The sequence below is a fragment of the Uloborus diversus genome, chromosome 9, assembly GCF_026930045.1.
Source record: "Uloborus diversus isolate 005 chromosome 9, Udiv.v.3.1, whole genome shotgun sequence".
NCBI classification, from domain to species: Eukaryota; Metazoa; Arthropoda; class Arachnida; order Araneae; family Uloboridae; genus Uloborus; species Uloborus diversus.
Window position 1 is genome coordinate 30194152 of NC_072739.1, and position 19609 is coordinate 30213760.

At 33.5% G+C, this 19609-nt stretch overlaps 1 protein-coding gene across 3 annotated transcripts in view; it reads left to right on the plus strand.

The window, feature by feature from the left end:
- The window catches only part of LOC129229428 (polyglutamylase complex subunit TTLL1-like), a 120597-nt gene that overhangs the window by 24072 nt on the left and 76916 nt on the right, over positions 1–19609 (plus strand). For 2 of the 3 annotated variants that reach the window (XM_054863734.1, XM_054863735.1), the window contains exons 4-5: positions 526–668; positions 13518–13622. In XM_054863734.1, coding sequence (XP_054719709.1) covers positions 526–668; positions 13518–13622 — 248 coding nt within the window. The remainder of the gene's footprint in view (positions 1–525; positions 669–13517; positions 13623–19609) is intronic. The other variant, XM_054863736.1, reaches the window with a different exon arrangement.

The window sequence follows — 19609 nt, forward strand, 5'->3', positions numbered from 1 at the left end:
TTTTCAATTAGTTGAAGTCATGAAGCAGTATCTTAAAGAGAAAAATCTACACTTGATATGATTCCATATAATACGTGAACATGTAATACAATTTCCATGTCTAATTTCTACTCTCTATAATTTACTAAACCTTGGAGTTTTGGGAAAGTACAATGTTCCTGTTTCAATAGCTCAATTCATTTTGTAATTAATTATTCAATGCATTATTCAAGCTCAATTTTAAATCAACCCTACACTTACTACGACCTCATCCTGTGAACAGAGTATTAAAATAATGCAATGAAGCAATTTTCTGCATGTGCAACATTTTATTCAGCCTGGAATAGAATAGGGGGTGGGGGGAGAGGACTTTATAAATGATGCAATGAATGATGAATCATCAAAAACCTTCAACTACAACAATAATATTCACACTACTGAACATTGAAAGAGTAGAAAATTTTGACACTTAGCATTATTTGTAGCAATATTTTTAATAGTAGAAGCATGTTTTCCATTTGTTATTAATGTAGGTTTACTTTTCAGAATCATAAACCACTTTCCAAATCATTATGAATTAACAAGGAAAGATTTAATGGTAAGGAACATTAAACGTTATCGCCGTGAAATGGAGCGGGAAAACAGCCCATTATCAGAAAAAGATGAAAATGGAAAATATGTTTATCTAGGTAAGATTTGTTTTACTAGCTGACCTGTTCAAAACATTCAAGCTCGTCAACAGGAATTAAAAAATCCATTTAAGTGCAGTTTTTGAAATGGGTATTGTTTATTTATATTTTAGGCAGTAGATGATAGTGGTGGAAAAAATCTATAAAATGATCCTTAGTTATGAATCCTCAAAAGAAAAAAAAAAACCTTGAGAAACTATACGATATGATGATACTGAGGTATACCACATTAAAATACAGGACTGCTGAGTAAAAAGGAAATTGAAATTTGAAAGTCTTCGATTCACGACTACTTTACCCCCAAAACACTTGGACTTCAACTCTACGATACTGACCCTGCAGCTTTTTTAAAATTAACATTTTAATTTTTTTTCTAATTTTAATGCAGCAATACAGCTGTGGTTTAAATTCACAATCATACTATAAGTTAAGATTATATATTCATGAAAAGCAGGATCAATTAGGATCTGGCAAATGGGGGATTGAAACCACGACCTCTGCATTATTAGCACTGCATTTTAGCACCATATTAGCAAATTAGCACTATGACCAATTATATTATGCTTTTGCTTCCATCACAGGATGCTATAAATTAATGTAATGTGTAATAAAATTAATTGAAAACAGTTCTACTTTTTTAAATATTCAAAAAAGTGTTATATTGTGATTCACTAATATAAAGTAAGCATTCTCTTTTCTGATTTGTACAACAGAACTGTTACTCAGAACCCTGCAATGAGCGTTTCCCTGACCTACATTAACTAAACTAGGTCCGAGAGACCATGTTACAAAATTGAAGACCTCATCCCCTGCACTCAACAGCTACTTCACGGAGGCATCAACACTGTTAACTGATCAAAAGTTTACTTTTAAATTTCCATCAGAAAATAAACTAACTTAAGTCAACCAGAAATGCATGGTGTGTCAATTATAGACAAGCATAAAGCATCAATTATAAGAAAAATTCATTTATTAAAATGATCAGAGATAATAAATCAGAATTTAAATTATTTGCAAGCAAGAATGCATACTATCAAAAACTAAAACACACAAAATGTCACAGAATAATTTAAGCAGAAAAAGTCATCAATTTCCACCAGTTGAATCTATTTTGAGTGCTAGTCCACTGGAATACAATGGTAACTGATGAAACACGCTCTAATCCATAAATTATGAAGCACACCACTCTGTAGGTAAATCAATATGTTTCATCCAAGAGAAACATAACGGTAGGAGCCACAAAATAAAAGTTAACTCAAATTGGAACATCTGTAGGTATCAGGTAAACACTACACTTTCAATGTCGCAGGACTTTCACAAATGAAACACAAGTTAAAGTGGTGTGCCTGCACATACTCACTCTTCAGTAGAAAATACTGCACCTCAGTGTTTCTTTCAAACCTTTTGCTCGAGGGATGGGGGGGGGGGGGGGGGGCAAGGGCGAGTTTAAGGGGGTTGAGCACTTTAAGAGTTTGGGGGGGATCAAAGGAATATTTAAAGAGAGGGACGCGCAACCCCTTCCCTCCCTCTCTAAGAAAAAAATTCAAAATTACCTACTCTGAATAACTTTATAACTTCAATTTGTGAAGTTACCTTCATCTTTTTGACTTCCCTGTCCCTCAAATAAATTCTTGCATGCGTCCACGGGCATTACGATATAAGTTTAAAAAAAAAACTCCTGGTTCATTATATCGTTCCGATAAAAATGTAACAGATCAAAAGTCTGTCAGTGCTACAATATTATGAAAAACAAAACTTTTTATTGGAAAATACAAAAAAAAAGACGGAATGGAAACATTTCTTAATCATTAAAATATACACAAAATCACTCTAAGCAAGAAAAATATTATCAAGTTTCATATTGACGGTCCTCTGTCACATTGTAAAATGCATAAGGATCTTTTAAATTTATAAAACACGCAATGAAGTCATAAAAATTATTGAAAATTAAGCACATTTACACAAGAAAAATATTCGTTAAATTGCTACTACTCGGGACCGGATTTAAGGGAGGGCAGGCGGGGCTACTGCCCCGGGGCCTCCACAATGAAATTTTTACAAAATAGCCTAACTTTCACGGGTCAAAAATATGGGATATATACATATATACAAAATGTTCTGATATATATCAAAGTATTGGATATTTTCGAAAATATGATGATCTTTTCGAACTCTGATTAGGGGCCTCCACTCCTTTGTTGCCCTGGGGCCTCCACACTTCCAAATACGGCCCTGGATGTGCAACTTACCTCGCTTAAAATTACATTAATACAGGACTGATGCATTTTTTCTTTAGTTTAAGCACAATGGTTTCTAAGTATCTTCAGAAAATTTTCTTCGGCTTCTAATGACTGGTAAAAAGTTGCGATATGTACATACTGAGTACTCACGTTATTGCTTCATATTTTAGTATCACTGTCGTAACACTTACTTTCTACTGTTAATTTACTACATTAATAGGAGAAATGACTTTCACTTTTTAAGGATCGTATATTGCGTAAAATTCTTGGACGTGAATCGATTAGGCAATGAAATCATTAAAAAAAGTCAGACAAAAGTGACCTTATAAGCGATTAATGTATTATGACCTAACCATATATCTGATAATACATAACATAGAATTCCTATTCAGCAAGCTGGGACTTTAGAAAAGTGACCTTATATGCAGGGTGGCCTTCTAAGCGGGGTCTAATTGTATATCTATGTTTTGATAATGTCACTGAATATCTTAAATTAAGTCTTTTCCTTCCTCCAAACTGGTCTTCAATTGTTTGCTAAAAGAGAAAAAAATCTTTTTTGGAGGGTATACCTGCACAAAAATAAGTTTATCAGCTTCCATCAAGATTTTGGCTGATTTGACCAGGCCATTCAGGAATGCTCAGTGAGCTGTATGTATTTTGTTAGTCGCATGTTAAGTATTGCTGATGTAAACTAACTAAATTAAATACTTGATAGTAATGATAAATTGTTTTTTCATTACGGATACAAAAGTGACAACCCATCCTATCGTCATCCAGTCATATCTTTTGTACAAAAACCTTATGCAAAATAATTTTCAAATTACCTTTTGTTGGATCCCTGGGCATGTGGGCATTGCAGGCAATGAGGCAGCCGATTCAGCTGCCAGAGCTGCAAATATCCTGGTCGATAATAGTGTCCCTTTTGATGATATCAAAAACTCCATCGTTGTAAGCCTCAACACGTATTGGCAGGGGACGTGGAATTCAGAAATGCAAAATAAATTGCATTCGATCCAGCCCTCCACTAGAGGTTTCGGATCATTAAATATCACCAGGAGAGAACAAGTCTTATTAGCTCGACTTCGCATTGGACATACCAGATTCACCCACAAATATCTCTTATGTCATGAACCAGTTCCATTATGCATTACATGTGATGTAAATCAGACAGTGTTGCACATTTTATGCAACTGTCCAAATTTTAATCTAATTCGTTACAAATATTTTAATAATTTTAACCCACCTTTGAAGGAGTTGCTGGGGGAGCCACCGCATCGCAATTTGAACTCCTTCCTCCAGGAGATTGGATTCTCCTTTTTAATTTAGTGTTTGTCTCGTCATTATGTGATTTCGTCCTTCCTTTGTTTTTCAAGATATTATTTCGTCCATTTTGTCTTCATCTTCAAATTGTTTAAATGTTTTTTATCTGCTGCACTTTTTTAATATTAGCACTTGAAGTTTTATGCTTTCTTCTTTAAAATACGCTTTTATTTACTTTAATTCTTTAATGAAAAATAAATATCATATAATAAAATATCGTTCGGCGCAGTATAGCTTTCAAGGGCTCTTGCGCCAAAAAAAAAAAAAAAATCAACCAAGCCGACCAACCAAATGTGACTACTCAGAACAGGCTCTGGGCCCAGCTAATTAGGTGCTAATCAGTTTATCAGCCCCCCATAAATATCAACAGCTCTATATTTGTAATTTAAAACTTACATTAAAAAAAAAACAATTACAAAAGATTCAAACATTTTGAAACATTGTAAATCAACAGAAACAAAATAAATGCCTTAAGCAGTAATAGTGAGTTCCATACTAACACGGAGTTACATCTGAGTGGTCTCATTCTACGCTAGACGTCACTCCAGATAGTTTAATCACTCCATGGGAGAGAGTTGAGTTTCCACTGAACTCATAAACCTTGTTAAAACAGAGCCAGCAATGACAAGTTAATTTTTAAACTTTCACTTGAGTAAAAGTGCTTAGAAAAATTTTGTAGTGCAATACAAATTTAAGCATTCATTATGAAAATTTTTTAAAATAATTTTTGGGGGCTCCATAGCCCGTGGTTCTCATGCTTACACTTAAACTAGGCCCTGACTGTATTAAGATTAAGTATCAGATGCAAACATCCTATTCTACTCACTGATAGTTTAATTCTGTAAGAATGTTTTCTCTAAATGATAAAAGTAAAGCCATTAAAACAAAAAAAATAGTAAACATATTGCATTCATGTGCTACAAGGTCATAAAAACTTTTCTAATGACTAATAGGGAGCTTCCAGTGGTAAGCAGCCACTATTATTTTAGGAAGTTTGAAATTCTTTGTTTTTTCCCCCTTCAAAATGAATATTTTGGAGCAATTTATATATTTACAAATTTATTATGAATAAAAAAGTTTTATACTTTTTTTTTGCATTTATACATTTTCTTCTTCTTGTTCGGATTTGCAAGTCTAGTATCCTTTTTCGATTTTTCTAGAACGATGCAAGTTCCAATCAGCAGCACCAGCTAGCCCTTTACTGACTTGATGGCTAATGGCATTAGTCTCTGCTTGTTAGTACTTAATTTTTACACTAGCTAAAGAAGAAAAAACAATTAGTCACTTAAGATATAATTACACATTAATTTACGCAGTGCAATTTCATGATATTTATTGACTTGTCATTAAACCTCTTCTCAAGCTCTTCGACCACATTTTCACAATATTTTTTAGACCCTTGAAAGTGTTCTCTATTTTTTCATCGCCTATTAGAAGCACTTCAGATTCAAGGAATGTAGCAATTTCTTGTAGTGCATACTTTTGTAAGTCAATACTTGCATCTCCGCACTGCTGCTCAATATCCAGCAAATGTAATAAAGGGATTACTTGAGACAAATGCAAGTTCTTCTTTTGCAATTTAGTGCTGAGATTGGATAATGCACTGATAAGCTCATTCATCACAAAGCAAGTGATAAATAAACTTTGATTTCGGATTTCAAGTAGGATTCTTCCTGCCAGTCATGAAAGATCAGCCCCTTCTTTGTGAATATGTTCGCAAGCCATCAACATGAATTTGTAGCTCTTAAATACAGCATTAACTATTCGGTAATGCAACAGCCATCTTACTTCAATGCATTCTGGGATTTTCAGAACTGAATCATTTATAATGGCTTGGATTTTGAAGAATATATTACCATTAATAGCGTTTATAACTTACATCCACCATGATAACTAAATAAGACACTTATTTAAAAGCAAATCTTTCATCGAGTATGTTATAATGTACAACATGAATTTCATGGCTACGAGCTTTGTAGCTAACAAAATTATCGGCAGAACCTTCTAAAAAAAACACACCTAGTTTCCTTACCTTATAAGTACGGAACATTTGCAAAATTCAGAATTTTACAGTTCACGGTTCACAGTGATACTTTTCACTTTAAATATATAAGAAAGAATATGCAAATGTGTTTACTTTCAAATGTACGTACGAAAAAAACAATAAAAGAAATTAAATAATTCTAACATTTCGTGCAAAACATTTTCCCGCTTTTCGGATTTTCTGAATAACTTATAAGTATCCTTTAATATGCGAAAAAATCTTCTAACGTTTTTGTTTTTATTTCTACAAGAAGCTGCTGCTAGAGACAATAAATGTGTTTTACAGTGTATGTACAAAATCTCTAATTAGCTTTTTCTGACAGTTTTTTCCTCACACCTCCAACCTTTCCTGCCATATTAGAAGTGCCATCAAATCCGAAGGTAATCAGGTTGTCAAAATTTGAATCAAATGCAATCAGCTCCTTGTGGATATCGTCTGCAATGGTTTCAGCGAATGCATTAGGTATTTTAACTATTGTAATAAATTTTTCTACTGGAACATTATCTTCCATGGTTCTTAAAATTATACTTAACTCTGATTCATTTCTCAAAGAGGTGCTTTCATCTGCCAAAAGGGAGAAACACTTGTTTTTTGATGTTTCTGTCAACTCATCTTTCAGTACCTCACTGATACATTCCAGCAATTACCAAGCATTATCTTTGCCATAATAGTTTATCGTTCACTCTGTTTTTCCCTCTACATCTTAAAATCATTCAGTTTGTCGAGAATATTTTCAATCAAACTCTCATATTTTGTAGTATGAACAACTTTTTCTTTTTCTAAAAAATATAAACCCCTCAAAAGAAATTTTAGACATTTTCGATTTAAGTCGCTTTCACTTTGATAAAGAATTTGAGTATGAATGGGCTTTTTCAAGGCTTGCAGCCAAAGATTTTCCATTTCCACACTGACAGTATGAGCTAAAGAGTTCATGTTTTTCTAATTTTACACTTATTCCTAGTGCTTTTTTGTAAGATACAAATGGTACGGATATAAAAAGTCCACCTGTCTTTGGTGGAACTTGTTCATCATTTTGCATGAAGATTTGGCATAATTTGCAAAATGCGCCACCTTTTTCTTCTTTATATTGCAGCCACTTGTACTTTTGCTCCCATTGTTTATTGTAGTGTCGAACTGGCTTAACGATTGCTGTAGTTTGAGTAGAGGAGGAGTCTCCATCTGCTTGAGGCTTTTTTCTGATGCTGCGTCAGCATTAAATTACAATGTAATAGTTCTTTTCATTGATAAGTTAAGACAACCAAAGAACCTGTGAAATTTTTTTTATTTTGAATGAATTTAAAAAGATAAAAAATGTAACACACGATATAAAACAGAAACTTATCACTCCACCAGGCAGGGATCTGTATACTGGCAAACACCACTGTACGTGCCAATGAAATTGGAAAAACTCTTTTCAAACTAACACACTCAAAATATTTAATGTGAAAATATGTTTGTTATATTTCAGCAAAAATGTAAGGAAAATCAGAAACTCTAAAATATCATTTGAAAATAGCAAATTTTAAATAAATAACAATTTTCTGCACTAGGAGCCATCAAGATGGACACTTAAAACAGGCTTTTAAAGAAGGACAACAAACTTTGAATACATTACACGAGGGTACTAGAATCTTTACTATTCAAAAATAATAACCGTTAAAATAAACTTAATACTTTGAAAAGATTGCTAGTATTTGCAAAAGAATAAGTAATTAATTCTAGGCAACTAAAATGAAAGCTTTCGCTTGGAAGTAATGACATAAAAGACTTCATCCCGCGCAATTCATCGGCACCAAATAAATTTTATCGATGTAAATTCATTTTTTCTAAAACACAAGAGTCGATCCTTATAGGTAAACATTAAATACATGGGCGACCATGTACGAGGACAAGTGGGGGCCCAAGCCCCTTGGAAATTTTACCTTTTTTGCTTTTAGTACGTTTTTCTTCGCTAAAATGTAAAAACAATTCTTCTCCAGCCATTTATAAATAAGTTATTAAAAATGTCAAATTTTAATAACTCTAATCTTTACTAAAATTGATTTACATGGGGAAAATGTCTGAGCCCCCCCCCCTTAAAATTTTGCACTGGGCACCCATGATTAAATACCTTATTTCCTTTGGTAGTGGTGGTTCCATCCACCCCATCCATATCACAACACAATAAACGGCCAACAAACCAAAGAGGGTAGTCAAAAAAGGGGTAACATATCTTGTTCGTTGAGCATCAAAAATAACTACATGTATTTTTCCAGGGAAAAAATGCTTTTAGCAGTTTGCTCTCTGCGAGGGACTTTCCATTGACAGTGACAAAATGGTGGCCACAGAGGCCGATACCTGCCCCCCCCCCCCTTTTCAACCTTCCTCCTGTGATAGAGTTCCAAACTTTTTATAATTTCCTTTTTTTTTTGGAAGAAAAAACTCTTTACAACAAGTGTAATACAGATTTGGGGGGGGGGGGGGCGCACCCCTTCGGGGGAGAGCTGCCTGAAAGAAACATTGCTGCACCTGCAAGCAACGCCATGTGCCAACACCGCAAAGCTGAACAGAGCATGATTCTGTTAAGAATTTTATTGCAGCTATATTATCTTTGACCAGGGCTAGAAAAATTTTGCATGACTTCCAAGCATGTCTGTCTATAAAATGCATGTTTGAATAAAATTTTTACATACTAAGTTTTTTTTTATTGTATATTAATTAAAACATTTGCGTTTGTCGTATAGCATTTACCAAACAAAAAATTAAATAACAGCTTTGTATCTGTATCAAGAAATATTTTAATAAAAATCATTAAAAAAAAAGTTTAAATAAACAGTATGTGCATCAATATGTCTCATTCCTTTGTGTTAAACAACCAGAGTTTGATTTCCGTCCATAGCTTAAAATTCTCATCAAACTGCTAAGTCTCTGCGTACCAACTGCAATGGAGTGGGCTTTTTATTTCTTTCATGGCACTTAATCCCCTCTGACATGCAGATGTAATGGAAGAAATGCAGAGCATAATCTCCACAAGCAAAAGATTATTTGTTGATTCTTTTTTACTGCTTATATGGAAAGAGTAAACAGTCGGAAGGTTTGATGACATTGCCCGCATTTTGTCGTCAGTTGCTTTAAAACGTTTCCATTCACTTACAGTCAAGAGTTTCTTCATCATTTAGTTTTTGACCAAAGTGACTGCAAAGTTGAGCTATTTCACTATTGCCATAACCCTAATAGCAAAATTTCTTGCATCAATCTTGACAGATCTTGATATTATACTGACGGCGTCAATATTGACGTGTTTCATACTGCATAAAGCTTGCTTAAAGATTAAAAAGCAATATTACAATAACAACACGTATGCAACATTGCATTCATCTTAAAATATCAATATTGATATTACCTTACAATAACAACATTGCATGCATATTGACGCCGTCAAGATGTATTGATTTCATGCTGTCGCCGTCAAGGTAATTAGTACACAATAGAACAGGTGGACCTTCGTTGATACTTGCGCATGCGCACAGTTCTTTCTACCCAGCGTCCCTCGAATTGCTGGCACATCTTAATCCTTCGACCTACGATTTCAGTCGGTTCAGAGGAGCTGCACGTGGCGTTGTCGTTGCGTTCTTTAGGCTTCGTTAAGTTGGTTGCTTAGTTATTAGTGTGGAATAGTATTGTTTTAGGAATAACTTATGAATGACTGATAACTGCATTTGTTTATTAATATAGTACTAAACAAGTCATATCGCAGACGATGTGCGATCAATGTTAGAAATGGCCGAAAATAACTTTTTTCGTCCCTAGACTTCGAAACGAAGGACATGAAGCCCAGAATTTCGTATTATCACTTCAAACTCATGAGTAAGATTAATTTTATTCAATGGTTATTTATGTTATTCTTTAAGATAAATTCATGTGTTTTGTCCATGGGATATTTTCAATGCTGACATCCATTTGGAAATGTACTTTATTGTATTTATTTACTTATTTATTATTTTGCTTTCTTTATTCTTAAATGTGTTATAAAAACTTCCGCAATTATTCCTAACTAGGCATTTTATGTCTTTATAATACAATTAGAAGCATGAATTTATAAAATAAGTCAAGTATTACGCAAAACGATGAAACTTTCATTTTTTAAATTAAATTGCGAGTACTATTAATACCTTTATATGAATTTCCGATCAGATGTCAGCTTTAAGGAAATATTCTTAGGCTAGAAAACTATCTTGAAGAATAACAGAAATAATTACAGAATGAAATTTAATTCTCGAGTTTCAAGTGAAAATAATACAAAGAAATAAATAGATAAAACACCTTGCAAACGTGCTGATTTCATACTGTCATGTCAATGTATCCTGACATTTTCCTGTCATATCAATACGTATGCAATATTACAAAAGCAAGATCATCTTGCCTAGACCTTGATTTTATGCTGTCATGACAACATCTTGATATTATCCTGTCATGTCAATACGTATGCAATATTACAAAAGCAGCATACCTTGATATTTTCCTGATATTATGTTGCATACACCTTGTCAGCCAATATTGTGGCAGCCTGCTGACAGCATAAAGGGAGTAACATAACAACATTGAGGCAGCATTAATGCAAGATGATTTTTCTTGCATGTCAACCTTTATGCAATACTGAGGCAAGATATTTTGCTTACTGGGAAGTAGATAAAGCAGTAGGGTTTTGGCCAATAGTTAATGTTAAAAATATTAAATAGTGAAATTTTGCTTGATCTTTAAAGCTTTTGAAACCTGTTGTCAATTCATTGCAATACATAATTAACAAGGTCTTCAATTTGGATTTCTTTTCCTTTAAGCTCAATATCCTTAAAGAAATTACTCTTGAAATTGTCTTTAAATGCTTTCATGTGAGAACCATCAGTTTGTTGCAGAGCTTGAAACTGTAAACAAGAAGCCTCTAAAGTTATCATATCCAAAATTATAAAATTGTCAGCTTGAAACATTTTTGACACAATTGCTAAAATATCAATGATATCCAGCCAATAATGAAGAGTTTGAACAAAGCCAACAAGCTTTAGTTCTTTTAGGTACCCTTTAGTCTTGGCCGATTTTTCATTACATTTTTCAATTTCAGCACTCTGAGGAGGTAGGACAGTCAAATAAAAAATCTTTTTTAGAGCTGACAGTACTCTTTGTTGACTACACAGCCACCTTATTTGCAATACACTTCCCATTTGAACAGCTGAGGTTTAAAAAAAAAATTTCATTTCAACAAGTAATCTATGTTTTGGAGAACGGCTGTAAAATTTGATTATCCCTTTAATGGTTTTGTCAAACAGTCCGTTGATAAATGTGTTTTTTATTACATCAGTCACAGCCAACTCTAAATTGGGAGCAATGCAATGAATGTAATATGAGGTGGGAACATTTTCCTTCATTCTAGCAATGGATGGTGACATGCACTAGTCAGACCAGATTTCTCCTTATTGATGCATGAAGCAAATTCTCAAAGAATATAACTTTTATAGTTCATGATAGGATGAAACCCATTTCTAATAATTTCCTTTATACGTGAATTTAGCAGTGTATAAGAAATGGCTGTAAACTTTTTAAAAGATCAAATACCTTAATTTTGTTTTTAACAATTAAAATAAAAACATTCTGAATATAAATTAACATTTCATACAATGGTCAACTATTTATCTAGTTAAAAGCTTTATACTAACCTTGCACTGTTTCTATTTGCGGCCGGGATAAAAAAAAATCACCAATGAGATTCATCGCCTATTATCTTAGAGACCAGTTCTGTGAAAAACGAAGTCCTAAAAATACCCCATTGTATGGAGAAAAATAAGAGTAAACAACTGACCAGACAACATCATATCAGATCGTGGAGTGCAAGTGTCAAAAACGTTGCACACAATTCTTTTCTGCTTCTCCTAATTTCCATATTACTTGCACAAGGCCACGTAAGACACTGTGCCAAGGCTTGCTGTACATATGGAACTCAATTGGCCCAACCGGCATTGATAGGGTAAGTCACACCTCCAACTGCTTCACTTGCATACTCATAACTAACTTGTTAAAATGGCGAGAAGCCAAATGGCTGATTCCCGGGAGATGATTATTTCTAAAACGTGTTTTACAAGCCGAAGTAATACAACACACTGCAGGTTTGGCTTAGTGTTATTTACAGTAACATTCAGTTGACATGTAAACTTCTTAAAAATAAACCAATAAATTATTGGCCATTAAAACTTAGAAGAACATGAACAGAATATAACTTGAGGAAAATCCCCACCTATAAATAGAGGCAGTGATCAGATACTCTGCTACTCCTATCTGGCTTATCACCTAACAGGTATACAAGAAGTGGAAGAAGGAGTGGTTAAGATTGCTTACTATTTATACTACCAGTTTCATTTGCATTTGTTTGCTCATCTTCTTCTGATTGGACACTCACCGATACCAATCAATAAATGCATCTTTTACTTACCGAAAGGAGCTGAGAGATCTAATTTAAATACTGACGACTTCATTACATTAGGAATGAGAACTCGATTGAATCTCGTTTTACAATATCACATACCACACATCTCGTTGTCCTTCACATCTGCAGGCAAACAGATCACAAAACGTGAGATAACGCTCAGCTCCTAAATTCCAATTTGGATTTGGGGAAAAAGCACAATGCCAGTAAGTACTAACACAATACAGATACGATAAAGTATAATAAAGATTGTACAGTAGGAAGTGAGAATCATTACTTATGTTACTAGCATTTTATCTAACAATAGTTCCTTTTACCTGCATTGTCAGTTGCATATTGGTGCAGACGGAAAGTTTTCCCGTTGCCGTTTGTTTTTAATATGTTGGGGGGGGGGGATCTGTTTGTTTTAAATGCATTAATTGTTTTCTTCAAACTGTGATAGTTTCAATAAATTCCAGATAGCCTTCTGACACTTGCAGCAGCAGATTTACTTCTTTTTCTATTTTATTTTCCAAACATTAGGGATTTAGTAAATATCAGGGCTTAAGTTGCATAGGAGCTCACAAGATCTCAACCCCTACACTTCTTTTCAAACTAAGCTTTTTTTCACGTACTGGTTGATTGAATTCCCAGCTTTGGCTGTGAGACGTTATTAGTTATCTCATTAACAGATGTGTTTTACTGTTGGGTCTTTTGCTTTATTAACTGCTGCCATAAATTCCAACTCCCATTATTGTTGAACTTTTCTACAACTAGTAATATTTAAGCTAGTAACTGTCGCTTTTTTCTTGTAGATTTCATACCAGTGACTTTTATTTTGCCTGCCGACTACAACATGTTCGTGGAAGAATTTCGCAAAAACCCATCCAGTACTTGGATAATGAAACCTTGTGGAAAATGTAATGTTGTTTGAAACATTTTGTAGTTTATAATTCTAAGCTTCTTTATTTGATGATGTTATTGCATTAGCTTTGTTCTGTGGAAGTATTTTCTAATTGATTGCATCCTTTTGGTTTAGTGTAAAGAACAGTTTCAGGAGTAGGAGTTCAAATTTAAAAATTCTAGGACAATTCCAGGACATTGCATAATTTTAGACTACTTTCAGAACAAGCGGAACCTACAATATATCTATACTTGGCACAAAAAAAAATAAATGGTTTATTCAGCCCTTATTTTTAAATCCCTTTAACAATTAATTATTTATCCAAGAAGCACTGGTAGTATTGCTCTGTTCCAGCAATTAGTATGTATATATACTAATTTTCATCATTATAAAATGAAAAGTATGATCTCCAGCTAGCAGATGAAACCGTAGCATGTCTTTAAAAAGGAACATAAACTAGGGGTTTGCAAACTTTTCTGATTGCAGCTATAGTATTAAATGTATATTACATATATTATTTAAAGTCTCACTCGTAGGTAGCACAATGGCAAGTGTACTAAACAACAACAAGAAACTCAAAAGAATATTAACAATGTAAATTGAAAACCATGTAAATATGTAAAGTTGAACAATAGAATGGGCAGTAACTGCTACATTATCAAAGAGCTGGAGCAGTTGGCATATTATACTAATTTGCAGGTTTCTATTGAGGTCGATAACGCACAAGTCAGCGAGTATTTGCATTTTTATCAAATTAGCAAGAATTTACTTGCTTATTTCAACTGAACTGGTTGACATTAAATGAGTATCATAAAAGGTGACACATTTTTTGAAAATGCTGACATGTACTATCCAACCCCCCAGCTCTGACCTGCAAAAAAAGAGAAAACAGAAAACTTACCCATTCTATTATAAGAACATAAAAATGCCAAGATATCGGTCATCCAGTTACACAAAATCCAATTCCATGCCGGTTCTAACAATTAACCGAAGGCTGTGCTTCCAAGTAAACCCCTCCCTTGCAGAAGGTTTTGAGCGCTTCTTATCATGCAAGCCATCCAGTGGACCTGTTGCCATTCACAGTTATTTGGGCTGAGACTATAATTGTCGATGTTTTTTAAAAGATTTCTTGAATAAATTACAATAAAAGAAGGTAAAATTGGCAGGATAAAAATTGTAGCAGTACAAATTCGCAGCAAATTTGAAACATTGTTTGTTGAATTGAACATTGTTGTTACATATCTTGAAAAATCTTCTTAACTGTCCAATTATTATATTAATAAAAACTTTCTTATGCAGATTGCTAAACAATGGGGCATACTTTTAGTGAAAAAATTGAAATTATCCTTTTTATCGCAGATATCAGTGAAGAGTTCAGAATTATCGATTTTAAAAGAAATGTCCAAGAATTAGCGGATTGTACGTCATCATTGGCTTTATTTAATTGTAAGCTTTGTGGGGTAAATTAGATTGAACTTCTCTTCCAAGTTACTGTTGAATATCAAGATGTCTTCGATAAATCTAAAAATATTGTTTTTGTTATGCTGAACCGTGTACTTGAATTCGTAGAAAAATAGATATAAATTGGCAGCCGTGCTAGAGTAATTTTTGCCCATGCCAATTCTATGAACCTGTTTAAAAGTAAAATCATTGAAATTGTTGAAAAAACAGAAATGGCAAATACTGACGAAAAAATTCTCATCGATTCCGAGTTCCTCAACAATATGAAAAGTATCATAAAGTTTAAACAGAGTTTTATATAAATCATCAATAGGAATGTTACAAAACAAATTTTCGAAGTAAAAAGTATGAACAGATTTGGGTGTACATAGTAATTTTCTAATAATTTCAAAGCTGTTGTCAATACTCCAAAAGTAGCTAGCGTGCATATATTTGTTTTTCAAAAAAAAAAAAAAAAAGAAAAAAAAAACCATAAATTTGTTTTAAAATAAGTTACAACTTGATGTTGATATTTCTACTCAAACTTCCAGTTGTTGAGCAAATGAAACGAAATTTAATTGGTGATTTATGGAATTTAGGTATTATAAAAATATAAGGCAAAGATCGACAATTTGAGATGAGAAAGTTGTAAGAAAACTTGGAGTTGCAGTGCTTTTTGTATGCAATAAACTGCTTTAGAATACTATCCGTTCTTAGATTAGATTTAACATAATAGAATGAAGATTTAAGTTCTTGCAAGATTCTGTTGATGTAAAATTGTTTACAAATGATAGCATAGTTATTGGCTGCTTTGTCAATTGGAATAAAAATAAAACTTTTTTTTCAAATTGTTTATGTATTCGATGCCATCATTCTTCAAATTTTGGTAATGGTATTCTTTGCTGTTAATTTGTTTGACGAAAAAAGTTTTAAATTCTGCAATTAAATGATCTTTCCATTTCTGGAAAGCCTCGAAAGGTATAGCGTGTGAATATGCAACTTTCTTAATAAATTGTAAAACGTTTTCCTTAAAAACATAAATTGCATTGCGAGGTTTGCAGGAATTTTTTTAGTCTGAATTTAGTGCCAAAATTTATCTGATATTTATGTTTGTGACGATATCCAAATTACCAGTGATAACATGCTTGTAATCTGCATTAATGAAATTTCTAAAATTGACATCATTACATAAACATGGAATGTCATTATAATGCGATAAAGCAACTTCTCTGTAATTAAAGGTTCTTTTGCAAAAGCGCTTTGGATATTTAAAGACAGTTATGATGTTTTTATTTTGTATAGGAAAACAATATGACAACTTATTTAAAAAATTATGAAAAGGAATATTCTCAAAGCTTTTCTGTTTTACAGACAAGTCAAGTTAACCATGGCCATTCTTGTACATGGTGAAAATCTTCTCGTCTGGCTTGCTGAAAGTTTGAACCATGTATGAACATCCATTGCAAAGTTGTCAATGTTTAAATCGATTTCTCCTAGACCATTTTTCAGAGCATTTTGCATTTTGTGCAAAATACATGAGCCAAAGTCAACGAGGCTAGAAATTTGTTTACTGTTTAATGATGCATTTGAGATTTTCAATGCACACGTGTTAGCTGCTGGTCCATCCATTCATAACCTCACAGTCATAACCTAATCTGCCGTTGATCCTTTTCTTCATCGGTGTAGGGGTCATTGAATTGTGATAGACTTGGTTACTGCATGGTTTTGCAGTGCACAAAAACAACGGACCTCTGTTTGATTAAAGTTTTATTTTGATTATGCTGATTGCTGATTGAGCACCTCTGTTAGAGATGCGCCTCTTACAAGGTTCTTAGCAAGAGTGATGAAATTTCTCTTCTGCCACTAGGCAGCATTACAATTCCCGTAATATGACGTCAAAGACGTAACATACTCCGGCCGTTGAAATGAACAATTCCAAAAAAATCAATATGATAAAGTAATTACAATTATTTCAAACAATATATGATAGAATAAATTCAATACACTTGAGAAATAAAATAACATATGTGAAGATATACACACACCATAAACAATTATTATTTTAAATTCAAAACAATTATTACATTAATGAAAATAAATTTCCAATTTATTGACCTTTTATAGGCAAGAGAAAGACTGTGCTGACTCCTCTTTTAAAAATACCTGTGGCAGTATGTACTAGAACTACTCTTGCCTTGCCGTCCCTTCCACTTACCACTTCTTCTATACGACCCAATTTCCACTTAAGTTGGTAAACCTGGGTCCTTAAGTATGACCATATCATTTGGTTTTTTATTGTCTTTAAGAAATCTCCATTTATTTCTCAAATGCAAGTGATTTAAATAATCACACAACCGTTTTTTCCATATTAGCTGGTAACCTTTGATTTTTTGTCATCTTGATAAATAATTATCAAAAATTTCTAGAAGGCTTGCGTTGGGGACTGAATTCAATGCCCTTTGAATTAATACTGAGAAGTCATTAGGGTGTGAAGACATTGGAACTATAGGTCTGCTATTTAATATGCCTTCAATTTCTGATGTTATTGTTAAAAACTCTTCAAATGATTAAAACACTGCTACAGTGTTCGGGTCCATTTCGACCCAAAAGAGATTTCATACTGCAATAAAATTTTGAATAATATTGGTATAACGTTGTAACTTCATGAATTTGTTTCTTTTCTTATTTTACAATTCAAGTTATTTTTTTGTTTTAATTGAAACATAACCCTGCTTGTCAGAAAAAAGTTTACGTATACTGCGTTCGGGTCCTTTTGGACCCATATGATTTAAAACATACATCAGAGAAACAACATACGTTATTCTTGCTTATATTATGTCTAAATTATGTCTTCGCAATCAAAAGACAATGCCAGTGCCAGTTCTACTTCCGAAACAATGGACACGGCAAGCACGAGTAGAAAAAGAGGTCGTTGCTATTTGTGCAAATCAGACAATAAAGTACAAAATGCATGTATGAAGTGTGGCAAATACATATGTAAGTCACATTTGAATCAAATATGTACAGAATGCGTTGATATAGTTACTCAACGATGATCATTTTATTTCATTGAAAATGGTCGCATGAACAGGTAACTGTCTTTTTATGTATTTCATAAAAATATAAATGTTATATTGTTGTACAGCGTTTCAATTTTCAACTCCTTCTTTTTAGACTTCTAAGTTTCTTGTAAATTTCTTAAAATGTTAGCGAACACACATAATTTTATGTTAGTTGTCATTTGGACGAAATCTGGAATTACTATTTTAATAGTTTATTTTTGTGTTTTCTCGAATTAAATTCATAAAATGAAACATATAAAGAGCGTGTTTTATGTTCAAAAGTTTCTAACAAGATCAAACAACTTCTTGTAATAATCAAATTTGAAAACAGAAAATCAATGGGGCTTTAGCAATTGAAATTAGATATGTTGGGTCCATTTGGACCCGAACACAGTCTACGTACGTTCGGAATGAACACTGCAGCAAGGTTAAGGAATTCGTTTGATGCAGATAAAGTTAATAAAGATAGTTTAGAAACATTCTTTAGTTTGATTTGAAATGCTTTGGTTGGTTAAACCAGCAATTCTTTCATTGGTGGAGATAGAATGTTTAATTGTAGAAATGAAGGTCCTTTGAACCATAGGGAGTTCTTGATTAATTCCGCTGCTGTGGAACCTCTCGAGATATCTGTCGAGGTTTTCTCCGTATCAACATGTCTCCAGGCAGAATTGGCACAAGGTGGTGATGGCCTTCACCCGATTTGCAAGGAAGGGCATGAGTTTCTCAGGAAGAATCTTGATCCATTCTAGTGTGTTGCTGGAATCTGACCACAGGTAAACATGGTTAAAATTAATTTCCAAGATAGGCACCACCTTGGCAACTAAACGTGCCAGAAGTAATGCTGTGGAAAGTTCCAATCAAGGGATATTCAGAGTTTTTAGAGGCGAAACTCTGGACTTGCTGCACAATAGAGATGTCTGAATAGGTCCTTGAGTGGGTTTTGAGGTCAGATATATGACTGCTCTGTAAGCTTTCTTTTAAGCGTCGCTGAGGTTGTGTAGGTCCACAATAACATAATGAGCACATAGAATGTATCTTTTTTTATTGTTTACCTCAGAAAGAGTTTGTAGAAAACATTGCCACTCTTTGAGCTCATTTGGCAGAATGGGGTCTGTCCAATCGAGTTTTAGTGTCCACAAATGTTGAAGAAATATCTTTGCTTTGGTTATGATTGGACTAGGAAAATCTAGCGATGGTTGAAAGAACATTCCATTTTGTTTAATGTGGTTGTGTGACATTGTTCACCTTAAAGGTTAAATAGTCTTTATCGCGACTCCAGAACATTCCCAACGTTTTCACTGTGGTAGGGTTGGTTTGGTACGTGTATTCTGATGTGGTATTGTTGTTTAGAAGAAAATCATTGTTTGAAACCCACTTGTAAAGTTCCATTCTTCCCCTTCACAGTAATTCAATTAGCTGTATTTGAAGTGTTTTTGCTGCAGGGAGATCATGTGCCCCTGATAATATGCCATCAATGTAAGTGTCAATGAGTAAAACTGGG